The following is a 19,525-nucleotide window of genomic DNA, read 5'->3' as shown; positions in this document are numbered from 1 at the left end:
TGACCTTTACCGAACGGGTTAAACGTATGTTCAATGCGCAACAAAACACTGAATAATGTCAATCGTCATGTACATTGACAACTTTTGCAGAATACGTGAACAACTTGAGAATACTGAACAAAACATCACTAACTAACAGCCTAAGGTCATAGACTCTGTGGTCGAGCAAGCGATGAAATATGGTATTAGTATGTCAAGGCTGGTGTATAAAATGTTACACAAGAAAATACAAGTTATTATTTGCTAGCCATAAGTATCAAAAGGATTACATCCAAATGGATCGCGAACACTTAAGGGCAGAATAATGTAGCCCGGGAACCACAGTTCCAGTGGGTGCTGTCCATAAAGGTCCATTGGGGGCAATTATCTAAATCCTATCCTGGAGCAAGGAAATATGCCAAACTAATGGTTTTGGATCATGATACCTGGCAATGAAAATCCTTTTATGGGGGATGTTGGTGGGGGGGGGGGTGAGGTCTCATCTGGTAGACTACATCTGGCCTGTCAACATCCCGCGTGTCCGACATCGGCGGCCGCTGCCTTTAGTTACCTATGTGCGGAGATTGCCGGTGTCCCATGCATCTGTTGTATTTTGTCTCCATAACAACTAACAAAAAGCCCCTTGAATACTGACAAACACTTAAAGAATTCTTTCTTGGGGGCCTCGGACATATTTATTTTAGTAATCCCATCTAGGCTATTCAATACACTATGTTCTGAAAAATAACAGCTCTTTTTGAAGTTTTTCGTAACGAAGTCATCTTGAATCTATAATTGACAACCTGGATTGCTGTCAATTCTGATGAAACAATTTTCCCCTAGCGGGCAGCATGACAAAGGATTTCCTTTCTGGGGGTCCGCGAGTAAAGCAAATCCTTTCTGGAACCTGCTACGTACCGAAAAATAACAGCCAGTATCCTATTAAGTCTACGTCTATGAGTAACTTGTATGACGTGATAGGGGCGTTCTTTACTCCCCGAGGTGAAAACTAATATCTACTATTCAGTTAGCATTTAGAAATCTATGTACCGAAAAGTAACACTATACGAAAGATCTGGAACATTTTTATTTATAAATAAATATTTTGTACAAGGTTTTTGTTTTATGGCTGCTTAATAATACTTTTGATGTCAAACCCCTTATAAAACAGAATATTAAATGTATATATACTAACTTCTGATTAATATAATCGAAAAAAAGCCAAGCATTGCTTTATTTGGCACCGTCGCTAACCAAGTAATGAACATTCATTTAAAAATAAATCATAAACCAATATCAAAAAAACGATATTGGTTAAACATACATAGTAACAAACAGATTTCAAAGTAACTGTTGTTGCACAGAAATATTATGTTTTATGTTAATGATTTATGTTCAGTTACCAAGAGAAAACAAAACGATGGTCACAAAAGTTTTTAACGCAAGGGAAGGAACCCGTTCTTATACAAGATAACCTTATTAAAAGTTATGCCCCATTCCTTTCATTTGTTACACCCGCGTCTGGAATTTGAAAGACGTCGGCGTCACGACTACGTTGATAAAATGACTCCTAATGAATTCCTCAACTGCACGGTTTGACGTCAGAGGCTGGCTTCCGCCATGTTTGGAGTATACGTTTGAATTCAGTATCTCGACGTCGGACGTAGATGTACCGTTGCTCAGACTTGTTAGGAATGATAGCCAGCCATGTTCATACATCATGACGTCATGGAGAAATACTTCCTTCAAGTCTTTAGCACGTGAGCTCAGAGCTAGGTCATAGTATTTGACTCCGACAATAGACACATAGCAAAGGTAGTGCATGTTGGGTAGGGTTTCGAACAGAGTTCTATAATCGAACTGGGTCCAGAGGAAGGTACCTGCGTGACCAACACCAAGCTCAGTCACCGTCGCGGTCGGCTTGTCAAAACTTCTGAAAACTGAAGACACGTTTCTCACAAGTCCACTTACATTGACGTCATTAACACTAAGCGGCAATGTCGTACATTCGCTATTGACGTCGTTGAGGTAAATTCGACGTAATCGCGTTTGCTTTGTCAAGTTTAGACTGAAGTCGCATTCCTCGAGCGCTTTTTGGTGGTCCATACATCGGACTTTTTCCAATTCCAGCTCAATCAGTTGTGTCCTGGAAAGGAGTAACGCCTGAAGGTCCTTTACCATTTGGTGACTACCGGATACCTCCAGGGACAGGTAACACAGCGACGTCAAGGCACAGAATGATGATGGAAGGGCTGGAATATCCTTCAAAACTAACGTCAAAGACGTCAGAAGTTTCAGCTGTACTGCGTTCATTGTAAGGATAACGTGAGAGCTGGCTTCGTCCAGATGCAATCTTTCGACAACTGTACACTTCGCAATGACAAGCCGGACAAGAGAAGTGTCTTCCTTCCCAGGCACGTCGACGTAGATGGATTTTAGGTCATCAACGTTCTGACATGAAATTACATCAAGAATGACGTCACTTACTTGGTCGACAACTAATACGTCATTTAGTGTAAATCTCAGCTTTCGCCCCGGCGTTGTAAATAGGACTCCTCCAACAGATTTGACAACAACTGGTTTTGATGATGAGTATTTTCTGTTTCGCTCAGTCTCTCGGTAGCAGCGCAACTGTAATTTTTGAATCAATTTGGCGTATTTGTACGTGGACAATTGCTGCCGACGGCCGAATACATATCGCTCGTCCAAGCTGTTACGGTAGGTCTGAATTGGCCGTGAAGTTGAAGACAACGCCGCGATATGGGTTGATATCTGTTCCCCATCTTGTGGCATAAGTCCACAGAGAAATATCATGACATCAGACATATCAAGAACTTTCTCAAACGTATCAACATACGCCAACAGTTTTTTGATTGGTTTTGAATGATCTGGATCTGACGCGACATAGACTGCAGCGAGATAGTCTCGAACTGTGTTGTGGAAAAACCGGACGTCCACTCTCCCAGGCGACTGCGCGCTTGGCATTGGAGACAGTGCAAGAAGTCCAGTGGACAGACCTAGATCAATCTTGTCTTTCCCGAGTAAGCTCTCGAGCGACAGTCGCGTAAATGTAGTCGGGCTGTGTTCGTTTAACAAACAATCGAAAGCAAATCGTCCAAGAGATAGAAGGAACTCTTCAAAATAGCGACAAATGTTGTATTTTTCGATAAGCTTCGGTAACTTTGTTTGATGTCTGTCGTCACTTCTGCGTGTTTGGTTTATTTTCGTACTCTTGTTGAGCAAGAACTGTAGCAACTGGAAGTAGATATCGGTCCTGGAGTCCCCAAACCCTCCGGTATCGTACCAAAAGCAGACCAAGTACGTCAGAACAAGCGGTATCTCTGTCACTAACGTCAGGTGACGTTGTTTCAGCGCTTGAAGACACGCATTGACGCGGCGTCCTTGGTCATCGCCACATACGGACCGGGCGATTTTCTCTACAAGCTTTCGTACGCTTCTCTCGTCCAGTTCTTGGAGCTCATACAACTGATCCGAATGCTTGATAGGCAAACTTCCCACTTTTGAATGATGTAACGTCATTAACGTCACGCAATTGTTCAGATGTTCCCTGCTAGGGAGTTTCCCATCGTCCGAGCCTTGCCATTCGTCATAGCCATCGAGAATAAGCAGCACTCGCCTCGGGTGCTGAGAAAGATGCTTCATGACGAAATCGTAATGCCTCTGATTTTCTACGAACAGCTGATCCTTAATCATGTCTATGACGGAATTGCCACGGAGAGCGTTGGCCAAATACACGAGCAATATGACGTCGAACGTTTCACAGAGATATGTCTCGTTTTCATCCATAGGAGCACCCTCTTGACGTAGAAGCGTTCCTTTACACCAACGGTGGATCATCTGAAGACAGAATGTTGTTTTTCCTCTGCCGGAGGAGCCAATCAAATAAACGTTTTTTGGATTCTCGCCGTCAAAAAACTGCTGGTATGACGTCACTCTCTCCGCGTGCTTTTCGGCATTAGGGAAGAAGCCGTAACGTTGTTTTGCGTTACAGATTGTTGAGTCGACGTAAATCCCACCCACGTTAACGCTACTCTGGACGCAACTCAAAACGTGCATTTCCGTTATGTGCTCATATCTCTTTAATAGAAAGTCCTGGGTCGTTTGTAAAGCTGAAATAGAAAGAAAAGTATTGACACTTTAATAATTCAGAACAGAGCAGACACTTTAAGACCTTTTACATAAGTATGTCGTCTTAGAACATGCAATTATATTATATATGTTTTAAAATTAATTAGTATCTATTTATTTGTAATGAAGATTGCAATGTGTAAAATGTAGTCAAAAGTTAAATGTTACAGGAGTTTGAAAGTTTCAGAAATCACGCCGCTTGAAAGCGAAACAGGACGTTGATTTACCCACGACATCATTCATCAAACACCAACGAAGTCAACGTCATGTATGCCATCAACAAGAAATGACATGTCCATCTCGATTTCTTTAAGACATATATTTTCTGGTTAAATATCATTTATCACGGTTATCGCAGAATTTACATATTATATAAATGAAAGGTTTCGAAATAACGCGGTGATTTTGATGGACCCCTCAATATTGACGTCAGTGGCATACTGTGAAGACTCTTAGCTTCCAAAGTGTTATGAATACTGAACATATCAAACAGTTCCTAACAAGGTATATGCTGCATTACATGTATGGATATAGCAAGTTTCGGATAAGAAGTTGAAAAGGTTCATTGTCGCATTCCACTTCAAGCTTTAGCAAGGTATACAAGTTCTAGACGATCATAATTTGAATTTTGTTAAGAACTGTTACATTTACACAACACATAACCAATCATATGTGGTACCGCATTCGCTGAAATTTTACTCGTATAAACCTCTAATCAGGAAAAGCAACAGACCAGTTTTACCGTTTGACTCCTTGTCGGGAGTTTGACTCCTTGTCGGGAGTTTGACTCCGTGTCGGGAGTTTGAATCTTGCCAGGAGTTTACCTCATTGCCGGAAGATTGCCTCCTTGCCGGGAGTTTACCACCTTACCGGGAGTTCTCCTCCTTGCTCGGAGTTTGACTCCTTGCCGGGAGTTTACCTCATTGCTGGAAGTTTGCCTCCTTGCCGGGAGTTTACATCCTTACTGGGAGTTTGCCTCTTTGCTCGGAGTTTGACTCCTTGTCGGGAGTTTCACTCCATGTCGGGAGTATGACTCTTGCCATGAGTTTACCTCATTGCCGGGAGTTTACCTCATTGTCGGGAGTTCGCCTCTTTATCGGGAGTTCGCTTCCTTGCCGGGAGTTTCCTCCTTGTCGGGAGTTTACCGCATTGCCGGGAGGTTACCTCCTTGCCAGAGGTTACCTCATTGCCTGGAGTTTACCTCATTGCCGGGAGTTTACCTTATTGCCGGGAGTTTACCTCATTGTCGGGAGTTCGCCTCTTTGTCGGGAGTTCACCTCCATGCCGGGAGATTACTTCCTTGTCGGGAGTTTACCTCATTGCCGGGAGTTTACCTCTTTGCCGGAGTTTAGCCCCTTGCCGGGAGTTTGACTCCTTGCAGGGAGTTTGACTCCTTGCCGAGAATTTACCTCCTTGCTGGAAGTTTGACTTCTTGCCGGGAGTTTACCTCCTTGCCGGGAGTTTGACTTCTTGCCGGGAGTTTAACTCCCTGCCGGGAGTTTGACTCTTTGCCGAGAGTTTACCTCCTTGCCGGGAGTTTGACTCCTTGCCGAGAGTTTACCTCCTTGTCGGGAGTTTGACTCCTTGCCGGGAGTTTACCGCCTTGCCGAGAGTTTGACTCCTTGCCGAGAGTTTACCTCCGGCTCCTTGCCGAGAGTTTACCTCCTTGCCGGGAGTTTGACTCCTTGCCGAGAGTTTACCTCCTTGCCGGGAGTTTGACTCGTTTACCTCCTTGTCGGGAGTTTGACTCCTTGCCGAGAGTTAACCTCCTTGCCGAGAGTTTACCTCCTTGTCGGGGGTTTGACTCCTTGCCGAGATTTACCTCCTTGCCGAGAGTTTACCTCCGTGCCGGGAGTTTGACTCCTTGCCGAGAGTTTACCTCCTTGCCGGGAGTTTGACTCCTTGCCGGGAGTTTACCGCCTTGCCGAGAGTTTGACTCCTTGCCGAGAGTTTACCTCCGGCTCCTTGCCGAGAGTTTACCTCCTTGCCGGGAGTTTGACTCCTTGCCGAGAGTTTACCTCCTTGCCGGGAGTTTGACTCGTTTACCTCCTTGTCGGGAGTTTGACTCCTTGCCGAGAGTTAACCTCCTTGCCGAGAGTTTACCTCCTTGTCGGGGGTTTGACTCCTTGCCGAGATTTACCTCCTTGCCGAGAGTTTACCTCCGTGCCGGGAGTTGACTCCTTGCCGAGAGTTTACCTCCTTGCCGAGCGTTTACCTCCTTGCCGAGAGTTTACCTCCTTGCCGAGAGTTTACCTCCTTGCCAGGAGTTGACTCCTTGCCGAGAGTTTACCTCCTTGCCATGAGTTGACTCCTTGCCGAGAGTTTACCTCCTTGCCAGGAGTTGACTCCTTGCCGAGAGTTTACCTCCCTGCCGGGAGTTTGACTCCTTGCCGGGAGTTGACTCCTTGCCGAGAGTTTACCTCCTTGCCAGGAGTTGACTCCTTGCCGGGAGTTTACCTCCTTTCCGGGAGTTTGACTCCTTGCCGAGAGTTTGACTCCTTGCCGAGAGTTTACCTCCTTGCCAGGAGTTGACTCCTTGCCGAGAGTTTACCTTCCTGCCGGGAGTTTGACTCCTTGCCGGGAGTTGACTCCTTGCCGAGAGTTTACCTCCTTGCCAGGAGTTGACTCCTTGCCGGGAGTTTACCTCCTTGCCGGGAGTTTGGCTCCTTGCCGGGAGTTTGACTCCTTGCCGGGAGTTGACTCCTTGCCGAGAGTTTACCTCCTTGCCGGGAGTTTGACTCCTTGCCGGGAGTTTGACTCCTTGCCGAGAGTTTACCTCCTTGCCATGAGTTGACTCCTTGCCGAGAGTTTACCTCCTTGCCAGGAGTTGACTCCTTGCCGAGAGTTTACCTCCCTGCCGGGAGTTTGACTCCTTGCCGGGAGTTGACTCCTTGCCGAGAGTTTACCTCCTTGCCAGGAGTTGACTCCTTGCCGGGAGTTTACCTCCTTTCCGGGAGTTTGACTCCTTGCCGGGAGTTTGACTCCTTGCCGAGAGTTTACCTCCTTGCTAGGAGTTGACTCCTTGCCGAGAGTTTACCTCCCTGCCGGGAGTTTGACTCCTTGCCGGGAGTTGACTCCTTGCCGAGAGTTTACCTCCTTGCCAGGAGTTGACTCCTTGCCGGGAGTTTACCTCCTTGCCGGGAGTTTGACTCCTTGCCGGGAGTTTGACTCCTTGCCGGGAGTTGACTCCTTGTCGAGAGTTTACCTCCTAACCGGGAGTTTGACTCCTTATCGGGAGTTTGACTCCTTGCCGAGAGTTTATTTCCGTGCCGGGAGTTGACTCCTTGCCGAGAGTTTACCTCCCTGCCAGGAGTTGACTCCTCGCCGGGAGTTCGCATCCTTGCCGGGAGTTTGACTCTTGACGGGAATTTACCTCCTTGCTATGAGTTCGGCTACATGTCGAGAGTTTTACTCTTTACATTTACGTGGTTCCACTCGCTTTTCCGTTTGGTATATTTCTCTTGAACAACTTAGGGCAAACTTTTGCATACAATGGATCACGTTTGTATTTCAGCTTCTACAACAGGTATTTTATGTGCGAAACTGACAGGCAAAGATGCGGAATGAGGGATAGAGGCTACGAGGTCAAAAGTTGTGTGGAAACATAATTATGGTGTTTAAGCATATACATACTAATTGTTTCCTCTGTTACTTTGTTTGCATTTTCAGCAGCCACATGAGTGCTAGATTTGGTGTGTGTGAGATTAATGTCTATCTCCACATGCAGATCTTGGACAATTGTGAATTGTAACTTCTTTCGAGCTTCTTCAAGATCGAGTCTAGCGTTTTCAGGAACCGAGTTCAAAATATTCTTTGTCTTTTGTTCAACGTCTGCTGTAAAACGTTGGTCATTAACGACTTTAACCAGTGTCTCCAGTGCGTTCACAATGCTGCCCCACAAAGACTGGAACTTGGCGTCACTTAATGACGCCGACGTACAATGGCCTATAGCGCTGTTACGCGATTGACGTAATACGCTTAAAGCTTGCTCTTCATTCTGAGACAAAGATGCACAGTTATTCAACACAAGTCCCAACAAAGTGAGGTCCCATCCTTTGCAATCAGTGGCCGCTTTGTTGGATGGGAAAAGAAGATCAAATTGACACTGGTGAAGAAACTTTCGTCGACTTAACGACTCTAACGTACTCTTATGCGTTCTAAGGAAGGCGGACAAATCTTTGCTTCCGGTTTCCTGAATAACGTAATGTCCGAGAAGACGTCGGTATACTCGTCTACCAACGTCTATCAAAAGCTGCACACAACGTAGGAAATTAGTCGTGCCGTTTTCGCGCTCATAAAGTACTTTAGATGCCATGTTCCTTACATATATACTGTGTTTTACATCTTAATGACTTGTACTGTTCGTGTCCGAACTAAGCCAAGCACCACTGAAATAAAATAGAAATACGTCACTTTAGAAACGGTTCTCTTTATGTGGATAAAGAAACTACTTCTATGGGGCCGATTCCTGCCGTTTTGTGTGTGTGTGTGTGTGTGTGTGCGTGTGCGTGTGTGTGTGTTTTGCATTTTGGCGGCGAAAATGCGCGAACCCGCCACCCGGCGGAAGGGAGAAAATGCGAAAATGCGCTAGATGGTAAGGTGAAAAAATGCTTATAATAATACTGCACATTTTTGCCCCGCCACTTTAAATTTGCGCATTTTTACATGTTTCGCCTTCCGATAGGGATAGAAAATGCAGCAGTATGATTCGTCTTAATACCGTTTTGCGCACGCTCTTTCGGACTAGGAAGTCTATATAACATACGCGAACTGGAAGGGCGAAAATACAAAAATACGCCAAGTGGTTGGGCGAAAATACGCAGGATAATAATTTCGCATTTTTAACCCGCAATTTGTCGGGGTTTTGCCCGTTCGAAGCAAAAAGACAAACACACAAATTTGCGGAACAATCATTCACAAAAATTACTAGTACTTAGTCGAAAACTAATATATAATCATTTACAGTGGTGACCTTGTTTAACTTATATTCCTTACCTTAAATTCGCTGTGATTGCCATTAATAATAATAAGAACAAAGTTTATTCACAAATATACACATACGGAAAAGTAATTATTTTATCTACATTTAATAACTTTTTCATTATACTAACAATTAGGTACATGCACTCTGTACTGATTTAATCAACAGTAGTTAGATAATAAAGATAACACCAGTATATTTATATATACAAACAAAATACGGGGAATTGTCAGGGTTATAATGATATCATGGCTCTGAAGTAAGTCATGTGTTATATTACACTGAACATCGCTCGCGGATGATTACGCTCTCGTCTGCTGCTTTTCGGTCGAACAAGGGCCATAGCTCGAACATTACTAAAGGCAGAGTTATTGTCGTATTGTCACTGGTAACAAACGATTACAAAGTTTCATGTGAGTATCTTGAACAAAGTTTAAGGTATGACCGATGTGTTGTGCACGCCGACGCCGACGCCGCCGACATGAAGAGTATGGCATCAACTCGATTTTCCTTTTTTGAAAAACAGTCGAGGTCATTACAAATACACACAATTTCCATGTTATGATCGTAGTCTAGAAGCACCGGGTAGTCGGGATTAGCTGCCAGGTTGAGGAAGTCATGTATAGATAGATACATCTAGATGTAAGCCGAGATAGGGAATGATAATCTGTATAAACATCTGAGCATGCAGCGTCCAGCATCAGGCAAATCCATGAGGGGTGTTTATGATGTTGTTTAGAACTGGCTCTTTCCTATGTAAACTGTAGACCGGATAATTATAGCTCTGTGATAAGTATATAATAGTTGTTTTCCCCGTGCACGTACTAGCTTGTCTCGTGTATACAGTAAGAAACTCAAAAATCAAACACAGTTAGATGGAGGTGATTTAGTTGTAGCTGACCACTAGTAACAAGGGGCGGTATTCATAAAACACCTTAAGTCATTCATTGGCTTATGTCACGTTCCTAAACAATGAAGTCACATTAAAGACAAAGTATAAGTGTTTGTTTTCATAAAAGTGTGTATTTTGAATGAAATGAATGGAAAATAGGTATTTTAGATCTCATGAAGCGAGTATATCATAGGGTAAGTGAGACACTTAACTTAAGAAAATGACTTTATACAGGAAATTACTTAAGATGGTTTATATAGAACAGAACAGAACATAATTATATTAGACGTTTACCATCACAGTACGTAGTAAAATAATATCAAACACATTTACAAATATGAATTCAACAAGTCACATAATACAGAACCGATGTAGGTTGAATACAAATAGAAATAAAAAAGTTGCGATGAGCAAATGCAAATAAATGCACGTACATAATGTGAGGATGAGCATATTATACTAATTATTATAAGTTAGGGAAATTCTATGTTTTACAGATTCTTTAATATATATACTCTGACAGTTTAAATATTGTATTTTTATTTTCAGATTTTAACAATTCTATAAATTTATAGATGCTTGGTATAATGTAAAAAATATTTCGTAATATACTTTCTTCTAATATCCATACAACAAGGACAAATTAATACAAAGTGATATTCATTTTCTATGTCACGAGTGTTACAAAAATACTGGTTCAGTATATTGAGTTCCTGAGGTAGACTCCTCTTGAACAAAGTGTTAGCCCTTGTAACCTTTTTCAGCCTCCCTTAGATCGTCATCTGTAGATTGTCCCGTCATTTACGCCGGTACCTAATTGATGTAACGACTGCATGCGTTCGCTGAAAACATGTAATATGAAACACATAATCGTTGTAATCTAGAACTAAAAACCAAATGTACCAAGAATGATTAACTGAATAAATCAAACTCTGGGATAACCCCTCCGCACCGGTTTCTTGATATGTTTGTACAGTCACTCTCCGTGCATCCTCGTCTTCGATAGCATTACCACAAACACAGCTTCAACCACAAACCGGGAACTTTACAGCTTTACCAGAGAATGCATAACATGTTACGGTTTTATGAATCATATGGATATTTTTTCCTGCTGAACTCTGAGAGTGAACAATGATGTAGGCGAAACTTTCTGGAATTATTCAAGAATGTTGTGGATTTAATTATTTAAGGTATGTCCATATCTCTTACAAATGTGTGTTTCCAACTGCAAGTATACCATTCACAATACTCTTTTGATATAATTTATTTTTGGCAAGGAAACATATGGAATACTAGTAATGGTTTAGCGATTTTTCTAAAAATAAAGTTTTATGTCAAAATATACGTATAGCGCAGACGAATTATTGACAGAATGTCTTCCGCTGCTTACATAAACTGACACTGAGATGATGCTCATTAATTGTTTCAGACTGTCTGTAACGAGACAGCTAATGAGATTATAATGGGAAGCGTGCAACCAGTCGCACATATGATCGATGATGATTGTCATAAATGGCTCTTAGAAAACCAAACACATTGAAATAAAGGTCTCAGAAAATGCCATTGTACGTTACATTACGCAGGTAAATCTTGCTCTGTTTATTATGGTGCTGAATATTTGTGGTATTTCTAGGATCAAGTCTGTACATATTGAACGCTGATGTACATGTATAAAATCGATGTGACGTTCAATGATATCACTGTATTTTCCCGGGGATCGATCATCCAGACCACTGAGACCAGCATTAGTTCAATAGACACGTCTAGCCATTTGATGCAGATGATGTCAACACTTGAATGAGAATGCATCGGTAGAAACAAAATCATTTAATATGTTTAAATCATGTTTTATGTTTTAAGACGATTTGCCCTCGAACTTCTCTCAACTCAAAATTGCAAGATTAATGACAGCTGTACCAAGTCTTAATTTCATTTTCAACATGTTGCTTGCATTTGTTTGGGAGTACGGTTACAACATTGAGTCAGATCAAGCTGGCTTCAAACCAAGCCACTTTATAATCAAGCCAGGAATGTGTGTAACAGTCGTAATAATCTGACTATTACATTAATTATTGCATCTGCACAACTATGTATCATTAAACAGAGACTAAACAGAGACTAATACCTATATGAAATAACGGTAGTTCTTTCCAAATAGTGTAATGGTTAATTTATTGTAATTCTGCATTAACTACAGCTGGTGTTGCTCGAGACAAATACTGAAACACTTATCTTGTATTACTAAGTATTTGCTCGTAAATTACTCCATTAATTATAAATACAATTACCTTTGCATTCGTACAAAGGGCCTCTTAATTAGGTCCACAGGGGTATAAAGAGTGTCTCCGAGAGTGACACCATCTTCAGTACTATGCAACTATATTTCTTGTTGATGATATTGTGGCAATATGTCGACATCTGTCCTTGGACTTACAGACAGAACTGCACTGAAAAGCACAACTAATTTGATAAGCGTGGAAATCAATTGGAACCGGATGATTCATCATTATGATTCATAGACCTTTATTGGACAGACAGTGGAGTGTGCTTTAAAAAAATAAAATGTTAGTTTGTGAAGTCATTTGTGTATTTAAACAGATTTTCTATGCAGAAGTTTCATTTTAGTTAAAGTACTGATTTTTATGATCGCTGATTCCTGCCATTTCGACATTTCTCTGCGAAAATACCAAATGGTAGAAATCAGCCAACATATAATACTAAGACTTTTACCGATACGAAAATACGACAAGTGACGTGGCGAAAACACGAATATACGCCATTTTGCGGGGTGAAAATATACCATATGGATAGGCGGAAATACGAAATAATAATCCGGCATATTTCACCCCGTCAGTATTTTCGCACGCAAAACGGCGTATTTCGTATTGTCGCATTTTTCGCCGCAAATATACGAAATGGCAGAAATCAGCCACCATAAAATATGGACTTTACTTATATATCTGCTGAAAAGCTATTTATTCGAATTTCTTGAAGCAGTTTTTATTCAAATATCTTAAAGTAAAACACGCAGTTCCAGACAAAACACAAGACAGGACGCATACATCACGAGTTATCTGACATCATGACGCATCAGGCTCACAGTTGTTTACTTGAACGCATTGATTAATACATAATGTATTAAACATGAAATGATAAAGCTTACAATCGTGCAAGAAATTACATAAAATAAACATATTATCGAGTTATTTGTTAAAAAGGCCGAGTAGTAGAATTGATCATAGCTCAGTTGAATCATCTGGTTAAGACGGGTTTCACGTATAACTATATACATATATATGCATTTTTACTAAGTACTACTGCTACTGCTACTGCAACTTCCTACTGTAATGCAACTGCAACTGCTTCTGCAGCAGCTGCTGCTGCTACTCTTATGCTACTGCTACTCTTATGCTACTTCTACTCTAATGCTCCTGCTACTTTAATGCTACTGCCACTCTAATGCTACTACTACGCTGCAGTTGCTACTCTAATGCTACTCTTATGCTACTGCGACTCTAATGCTACTGCTACTCTAATGCTACTGCTACGCTGCTGTTGCTACTGCTATTCTACTATTACTCTTATGCTACTGCTACTCCTATTCTACTGCTGGCTGCTATTCTTATGCTATTGCTACTCTTATGCTACTTGTACTCTAATGCTCCTGCTACTCTAATGATACTGCTACGCTGCTGCTGCTACTGCTACTCTAATGCTACTCTTATGCTACTGCTACTCTTATGCTACTTCTACTCTAATGCTCCTGCTACTCTAATGCTACTGCCACTCTAATGCTACTACTACGCTGCTGCTGCTACTGCTACTCTAATGCTACTCTTATGCAACTGCGACTCTTATGCTACTGCTACTCTAATGCTACTGCTACGCTGCTGTTGCTACTGCTATTCTACTACTACTCTTATGCTACTGCGACTCTTATGCTACTGCTACTCTAATGCTACTGCTACTCTAATGCTCCTGCTACTCTAATGCTCCTGCGACTCTTATGCTACTGCTACTCTAATGCTCCTGCTACTCTAATGCTACTGCCACTCTAATGCTACTGCTACGCTGCTGCTGCTACTCTTATGCTACTGCGACTCTTATGCTACTGCTACTCTAATGCTACTGCTACGCTGCTGTTGCTACTGCTATTCTACTACTACTCTTATGCTACTACTACTCTTATTCTACTGCTGTCTGCTATTCTTATGCTACTGCAACTCTTATGCTACTGCTACTCGTATGCTATTGCTACTCTTATGCTACTTGTACTCTAATGCTCCTGCTACTCTAATGATACTGCTACGCTGCTGCTGCTGCTACTCTATTGCGACTCTTATGCTACTGCTAATCTTATACTACTGCTACTCTAATGCTACTGCTACGCTGCTGCTACTGCTACTCTACTGCAACTCTTATGCTACTGCTACTCGTATGCTACTGCTACTCTTATGCTGCTGCTACTACAACTATAAATACTAGTAGGAGTAGTACTACTATTCTTATATTACTGTTCTGCTGCTCCTACTACTATTGCTGTTTTTGCTGCTACTTCTTGTACCAAGACTTATACTACATCTACTTCTTAATCTAACTGCTTTCAGTACTGCTAACACTTCAACCAAGTTCATTTCAGCGTTACATTTACCACTCATTCCATTTCTCTACTGTACATGATGAAGCCAATGAAGAATCTTTGATGATGTATTAATGCAAGGTTCATGTTATAGCTGGGAAATCTCACGAAGTGCTTCATTTAATCAGGAATATTTCAATCACCCCATCCCCAGGTGAAACATAACATCACAAAAATATACAAACTTACATACACAACTTCTCAGATGAATGTTCTTGATGCTACCCGGTGTTTATCATGAATGACTTAATGATATCTGAAATGTTTCATATGGTGATATACACAATGAGTTCAATGTTCTTTATGATGTTCATGGATTCTAAGAAGCGTGTAATTAATACATCTTTTGAACGATTTTATTCTACCTGTAGTTTTCTTACGTTATACATCAATCTGTTTCACATCTCATTGGTTCATGGTATAAAAATTTTAGTTCGAATTTTATGATCTATTTTACAATAATAGTGAGTAATCACATAGAAGAATGATTAAAATTAATTTGAAAATATACGATGATGCTATTACGGTCCAGGAGCGTAGCCACACGGTAGCTAGGCCTAAAAACATGAAGGCCTGATGGTTCTTTGTGAGTTTGGGGACTTTTATATGTGCAGTACACACACTTAATTATATTTGCAATGATTACAATAAAATCAAGCAATACACCCTGTACGTAGTTTCAATAAACACCAAACTTTAGTTAAAATAAAACAAACTTTTGAGTTGTTCAAATTGTTTGATCAGCTATAAGTTTTTATTGCATCTTTGGCATATTTAAATTTTGTCATTTTTCAAAAAAGTTGAAGGCCCTGGCCTACAAGGCCTAAATGTAGCTACGCCACTGTTACCTATGACATGTCATGTGCGAACGTTTTAAGTAATTGTTAAAGCTTGTAAGTATGTATTTACAAACTGTATATAGATAAATGGTTTGGTACGACACAGTCGCATAAGCATTTTTTGTGTAAGTACATACTAAAAAGCATCTTCATGATATTATGTATTTTATCCATCAACTGGGACAGTAACTGTTTATATCTACCGCTTCACCTGATTATAATCAATAATGGCTGACTGCTGATTTACTGAAATAAATGTAAAAACTATAGAAATACTGCTTTCACATTGGACAAAATAAAATGTTGACCACTAAAAGCAGTGGGTGGAGTTGTAAAAAGAAAAGCACATACTATGTTTTTTGTTTGTAGATTTTAAATCACATTCCACCTGTTTCATTTCCAGGCCAAGGAGACAGTGTTATGTCAAAACAAGGGAATGATGCCAAGAACGGAATGTTAGAGCAATAAACACCATGTCAAGTTGGCAAACACAAACAACAGACACATATTAAATCACTGTGAAAATTGATGTACATGCAAAGGAACGTATGCTTAGAAAATCCTATGGATGAATATCTTAAATTACATGGAAAAACAGAATTCCTGGAAATGGTCAGATCTTTCAGCGTTGTTAGAGTGAAGAATCTTAGCCACAAAGTTCAAATTAGGGTCGACAACCGTTTAAATGATTGAATTAACTCCCCTGCCTAGGAAGGACCCAGAAGGTGCCACTTTTGACGTCATAGAAGAGGAATCGGAACCGGATGCCAATGGCGATGCGCCGACCGAAGAGGATGATAGCAGTGTAAGTGCAGCGCGTATATGTTATTATTCTTATAAAAAAATACTTCGAGATTATAAATAAACATGTATAAAGACTCTAGATCAGTTCTGTTTAGAATGACAGCATTTGGCTCCATATATATATTAATTAATGTGACAAATAAGTAGCACAAAATGGACAAACGGATAATATCATGTTGTTATTTTCCTATAACTCTGGTGCTCATGTACAGACTCAGATGTTGTTATTGCAATTTACATTTGTATTCTTTGTCTTTTTCAGGATCCACTAGCGCCGACGTCTGACACTGAGGCGGACTGTGAAGGCAGTTCCGGTCATGAAGCATCTGAACCCCTGTGTCAAAAATGCCCGAAGTGCAGTCCCACGTGTGTGGCCATATCGAGCGGCCTCGTGTCCATGGTGCTGGTGTGTGTCGTGGTCATCATGGCCTTCCACCTTGGAGCCGTGCACTACTGTATATTCGGACACACTCGGATCTTCCGGGACACCGATGACTCGAACCGAGGTGTGTTTGAGGACCTGTCTCCCAATGAGTACAAATCTGTTAGAGACTACATGTTTGAAACGTCGAAAATCGGCTTAGTTCCCATCACCAAAGCTTTTCCGAATCAAAGTTACATTTATTTGATAGATTTACACATTCCATTGAAGACGTCGGTGCTTGAACATTTAGATCGGGGAAGTGTAAGGTTAAAACGGGTCGCAAAAGTGGTTGTAATCAGAGGAAATTTAGAATCGCCTCGGGTTGAGGAGTACCTTGTATCCCCACTTCCGGTTCCCAAGAGTCACCGTCTGGCGAGAAACCCTCTTTACGCCCGATACCCGGTACCGTACACCAGCCGACCCATGGACCAGGTCGATTATCGGTTCGTTTACCCGATAATTTCACAATTTACCAAAGAAATATATCATATACTTATGGACAGTTATGGGTTGTGTTATCATAATTGCACAAAAGGTATAAACTGTATGCTATTTAGGGACACTGCGCCCAGTGGCCTAGAGAGCGGCGATCGAATCACGTGGTTCCGGGCCTATAGGGACGTCGACGGGTACTTCCTACATCCCCTTGGACTGGAGATACAGATTGACCACAAATCTACAGACATTTCCGACTGGATGATTGAACGTATCATGTACAATGGTCATCTCATTTATACCGTCTCAGATTTTATTGAACGTTACAATACTGGCCAAATTAAAAAAGTTTCTCTCTTGAGACCTGTCGGACGCCCCGAGGATCTTTATTCCTCCTATCATCGACGCGGGACGTCGGAAATGCCACATCCACTGCGTCCACCACGCTTGATGGAACCCGATGGGAACCGATTTACAATCACCAACCAGCATGTGCAATACATGCACTGGGACCTCGACGTTCGGATGAGGCCATCAACTGGGCTACAGATATTCGATGTCCGATTTCAAGGGGAGAGGTTGGCGTATGAAATCAGCTTACAGGACGCAGTAGTCTTCTCATCCGGTTACGGCCCAGCGCAGATGATCAGCAACCTGTACCTGGCCTCGTGGATGATTGGCGCGTCCTCGTTCGAACTCGTCCGTGGCGTGGATTGTCCGGACACCGCTTCATTTCTGGACCTTCATCATTTTGTGAACTCTGATGAACCTATGCTTTATAGAAAGTCTGTGTGTGTATTTGAGCAGGACCCCGGTATTCCGTTACGCCGTCATTACGAGGATGATTTACGTAACGGCTATCGACGTTACGGTGGTCTGGTCGATTATCATTTAGTTGTCAGGCATATAGCGACTATTCAGAGTAGTGATTACATATTTGATTACATATTTCATTTGAATGGGGAAATACAATTACGTGTTTCTCTAACGGGTTACGTTCAAGCTACATATGACGTACCGTTTGAAAGTCCATACGGAAATCCATTATATTTTGGTGTCGCGGGAAACGTTCTACAGACTTTATTTCATTTTAAAACTGATTTAGATATACGGAGAGTAGAAAATAGGTTCGCTATATTAGAAATTAAAAAAGAGACGCAGAGACACCCATGGTACCCCGGACTCAATAAAACACAATTCCGGCTAAAGAAACACAGTCTTTTACGAGAAATGGACCTTGTTGTGGGTGATTTTCCTTATCCAAATTATTATTTACTATTTGACGAGAACCCGACAAATCAATACGGGACTCATCGTTCATATAGAATCATAAATGAAGGCGTGACGCCATTTCTCCTAGATGACGTCAACATCACTAACGCAGCTAATTGGGTAAAGTATCCGGTAATTGTCACTAAATATGACGATACAGAGGACCATTCGAGTTCAATCTACGCTCAAAATGATCCCTGGGACCCTGTGGTGGATTTTGAAAGGTTTGTTAATGATAATGACACAATCGTGAACGAGGATCTTGTTATCTGGGCAGCAGTTGGAATTTACCACGTGCCGTCAACAGAAGACGTACCGTCAACGTCAACGTCATCGCAAAGTAGATCACTTCGGCTCGTCCCGTACAATTTCTTCACAGAGGACCCGAGTGTGTCGTCTCCTAATACAGTTCAAATCATTCCTGATGGCGAGGATATAAAAGTAAACATGTTCGGTACGTCAGATGACGTCAGTTGCGCTCCTCAATCGCTGGGTCCGCAGACATTCTACGGGTATCGTGCGGACGATTAAGGGAGGCAAATATGTACTGTTTGTGTTATGGGAACATCACTTACGTCCCTTAATTAGGATTATGCTTTCACGAGGTATTATATACTTCAGACTTTCTTTGACTGTCTAATACATGTGATATGCTTGCTATTCAGGATGGAACAAGAACGCAATATTACCAACTGCTTATACATGTATATTTGATTGTGTGTTTTAACCGGTGTTTAATGTCCTATGCTTTTGTGTTTCCAAATAGTTTATTTTCGATCTAGCTCTTATTAACCATTTTCATTCATCAAAGGTTTGATAATGATCAATCTTACTATCTGTGGTACGTATAGCATTATCGCTCTTGTGTTCTATAATGTTATTAACAGGCCTACATATTTATTCCATGTATTGTTGTTATGAAAGTTCTATGATTAAGCAATACATAATCACACATATAGTCATTAGAATATTTCATTGAACATTTTTTATTCTACGTTATTGTCATATGATCCCGCTACACATATTTCAATTATAAACATTGTACATTGTATGTCATTAAATGGCTCACTGAACTTTTCCGTAAAAACCAACAATATTTGCATTATGTTTT

At 41.4% G+C, this 19,525-nt stretch overlaps 2 protein-coding genes across 5 annotated transcripts; one reads left to right on the top strand and one right to left on the bottom strand.

The window, feature by feature from the left end:
- Positions 1-1,340: 1,340 nt before the first annotated feature.
- LOC128210931 (uncharacterized) lies at positions 1,341-8,443 on the bottom strand. The gene is made up of 2 exons (XM_052915276.1): positions 7,762-8,443; positions 1,341-4,109 (listed from the first exon to the last, which is right to left on the bottom strand). The coding sequence occupies exons 1-2, from the start codon at positions 8,441-8,443 to the stop codon at positions 1,489-1,491; spliced, it is 3,303 nt and encodes a 1,100-aa protein (XP_052771236.1). The 3' UTR covers positions 1,341-1,488.
- A 1,521-nt stretch (positions 8,444-9,964) lies between these two features.
- LOC128210358 (amiloride-sensitive amine oxidase [copper-containing]-like) lies at positions 9,965-19,525 on the top strand. Of its 4 annotated transcripts, none has more exons than XM_052914666.1 (4): positions 10,968-11,191; positions 11,431-11,566; positions 15,883-16,284; positions 16,546-19,525. In XM_052914666.1, the coding sequence occupies exons 3-4, from the start codon at positions 16,165-16,167 to the stop codon at positions 18,943-18,945; spliced, it is 2,520 nt and encodes an 839-aa protein (XP_052770626.1). In that variant the 5' UTR covers positions 10,968-11,191; positions 11,431-11,566; positions 15,883-16,164; the 3' UTR covers positions 18,946-19,525. The 4 variants fall into 4 exon arrangements, with proteins under 4 accessions (XP_052770627.1, XP_052770626.1, XP_052770625.1 ...); XM_052914665.1 differs by having other exon boundaries at positions 11,431-11,584; XM_052914667.1 differs by lacking the exons at positions 10,968-11,191; positions 11,431-11,566 and adding an exon at positions 9,965-10,195.

Source organism: Mya arenaria, chromosome 12, assembly GCF_026914265.1.
Source record: "Mya arenaria isolate MELC-2E11 chromosome 12, ASM2691426v1".
Lineage (NCBI taxonomy): Eukaryota > Metazoa > Mollusca > Bivalvia > Myida > Myidae > Mya > Mya arenaria.
Note: the sequence above shows the minus strand (reverse complement) of the source record. Positions and strands in the feature narration are given on the sequence as shown.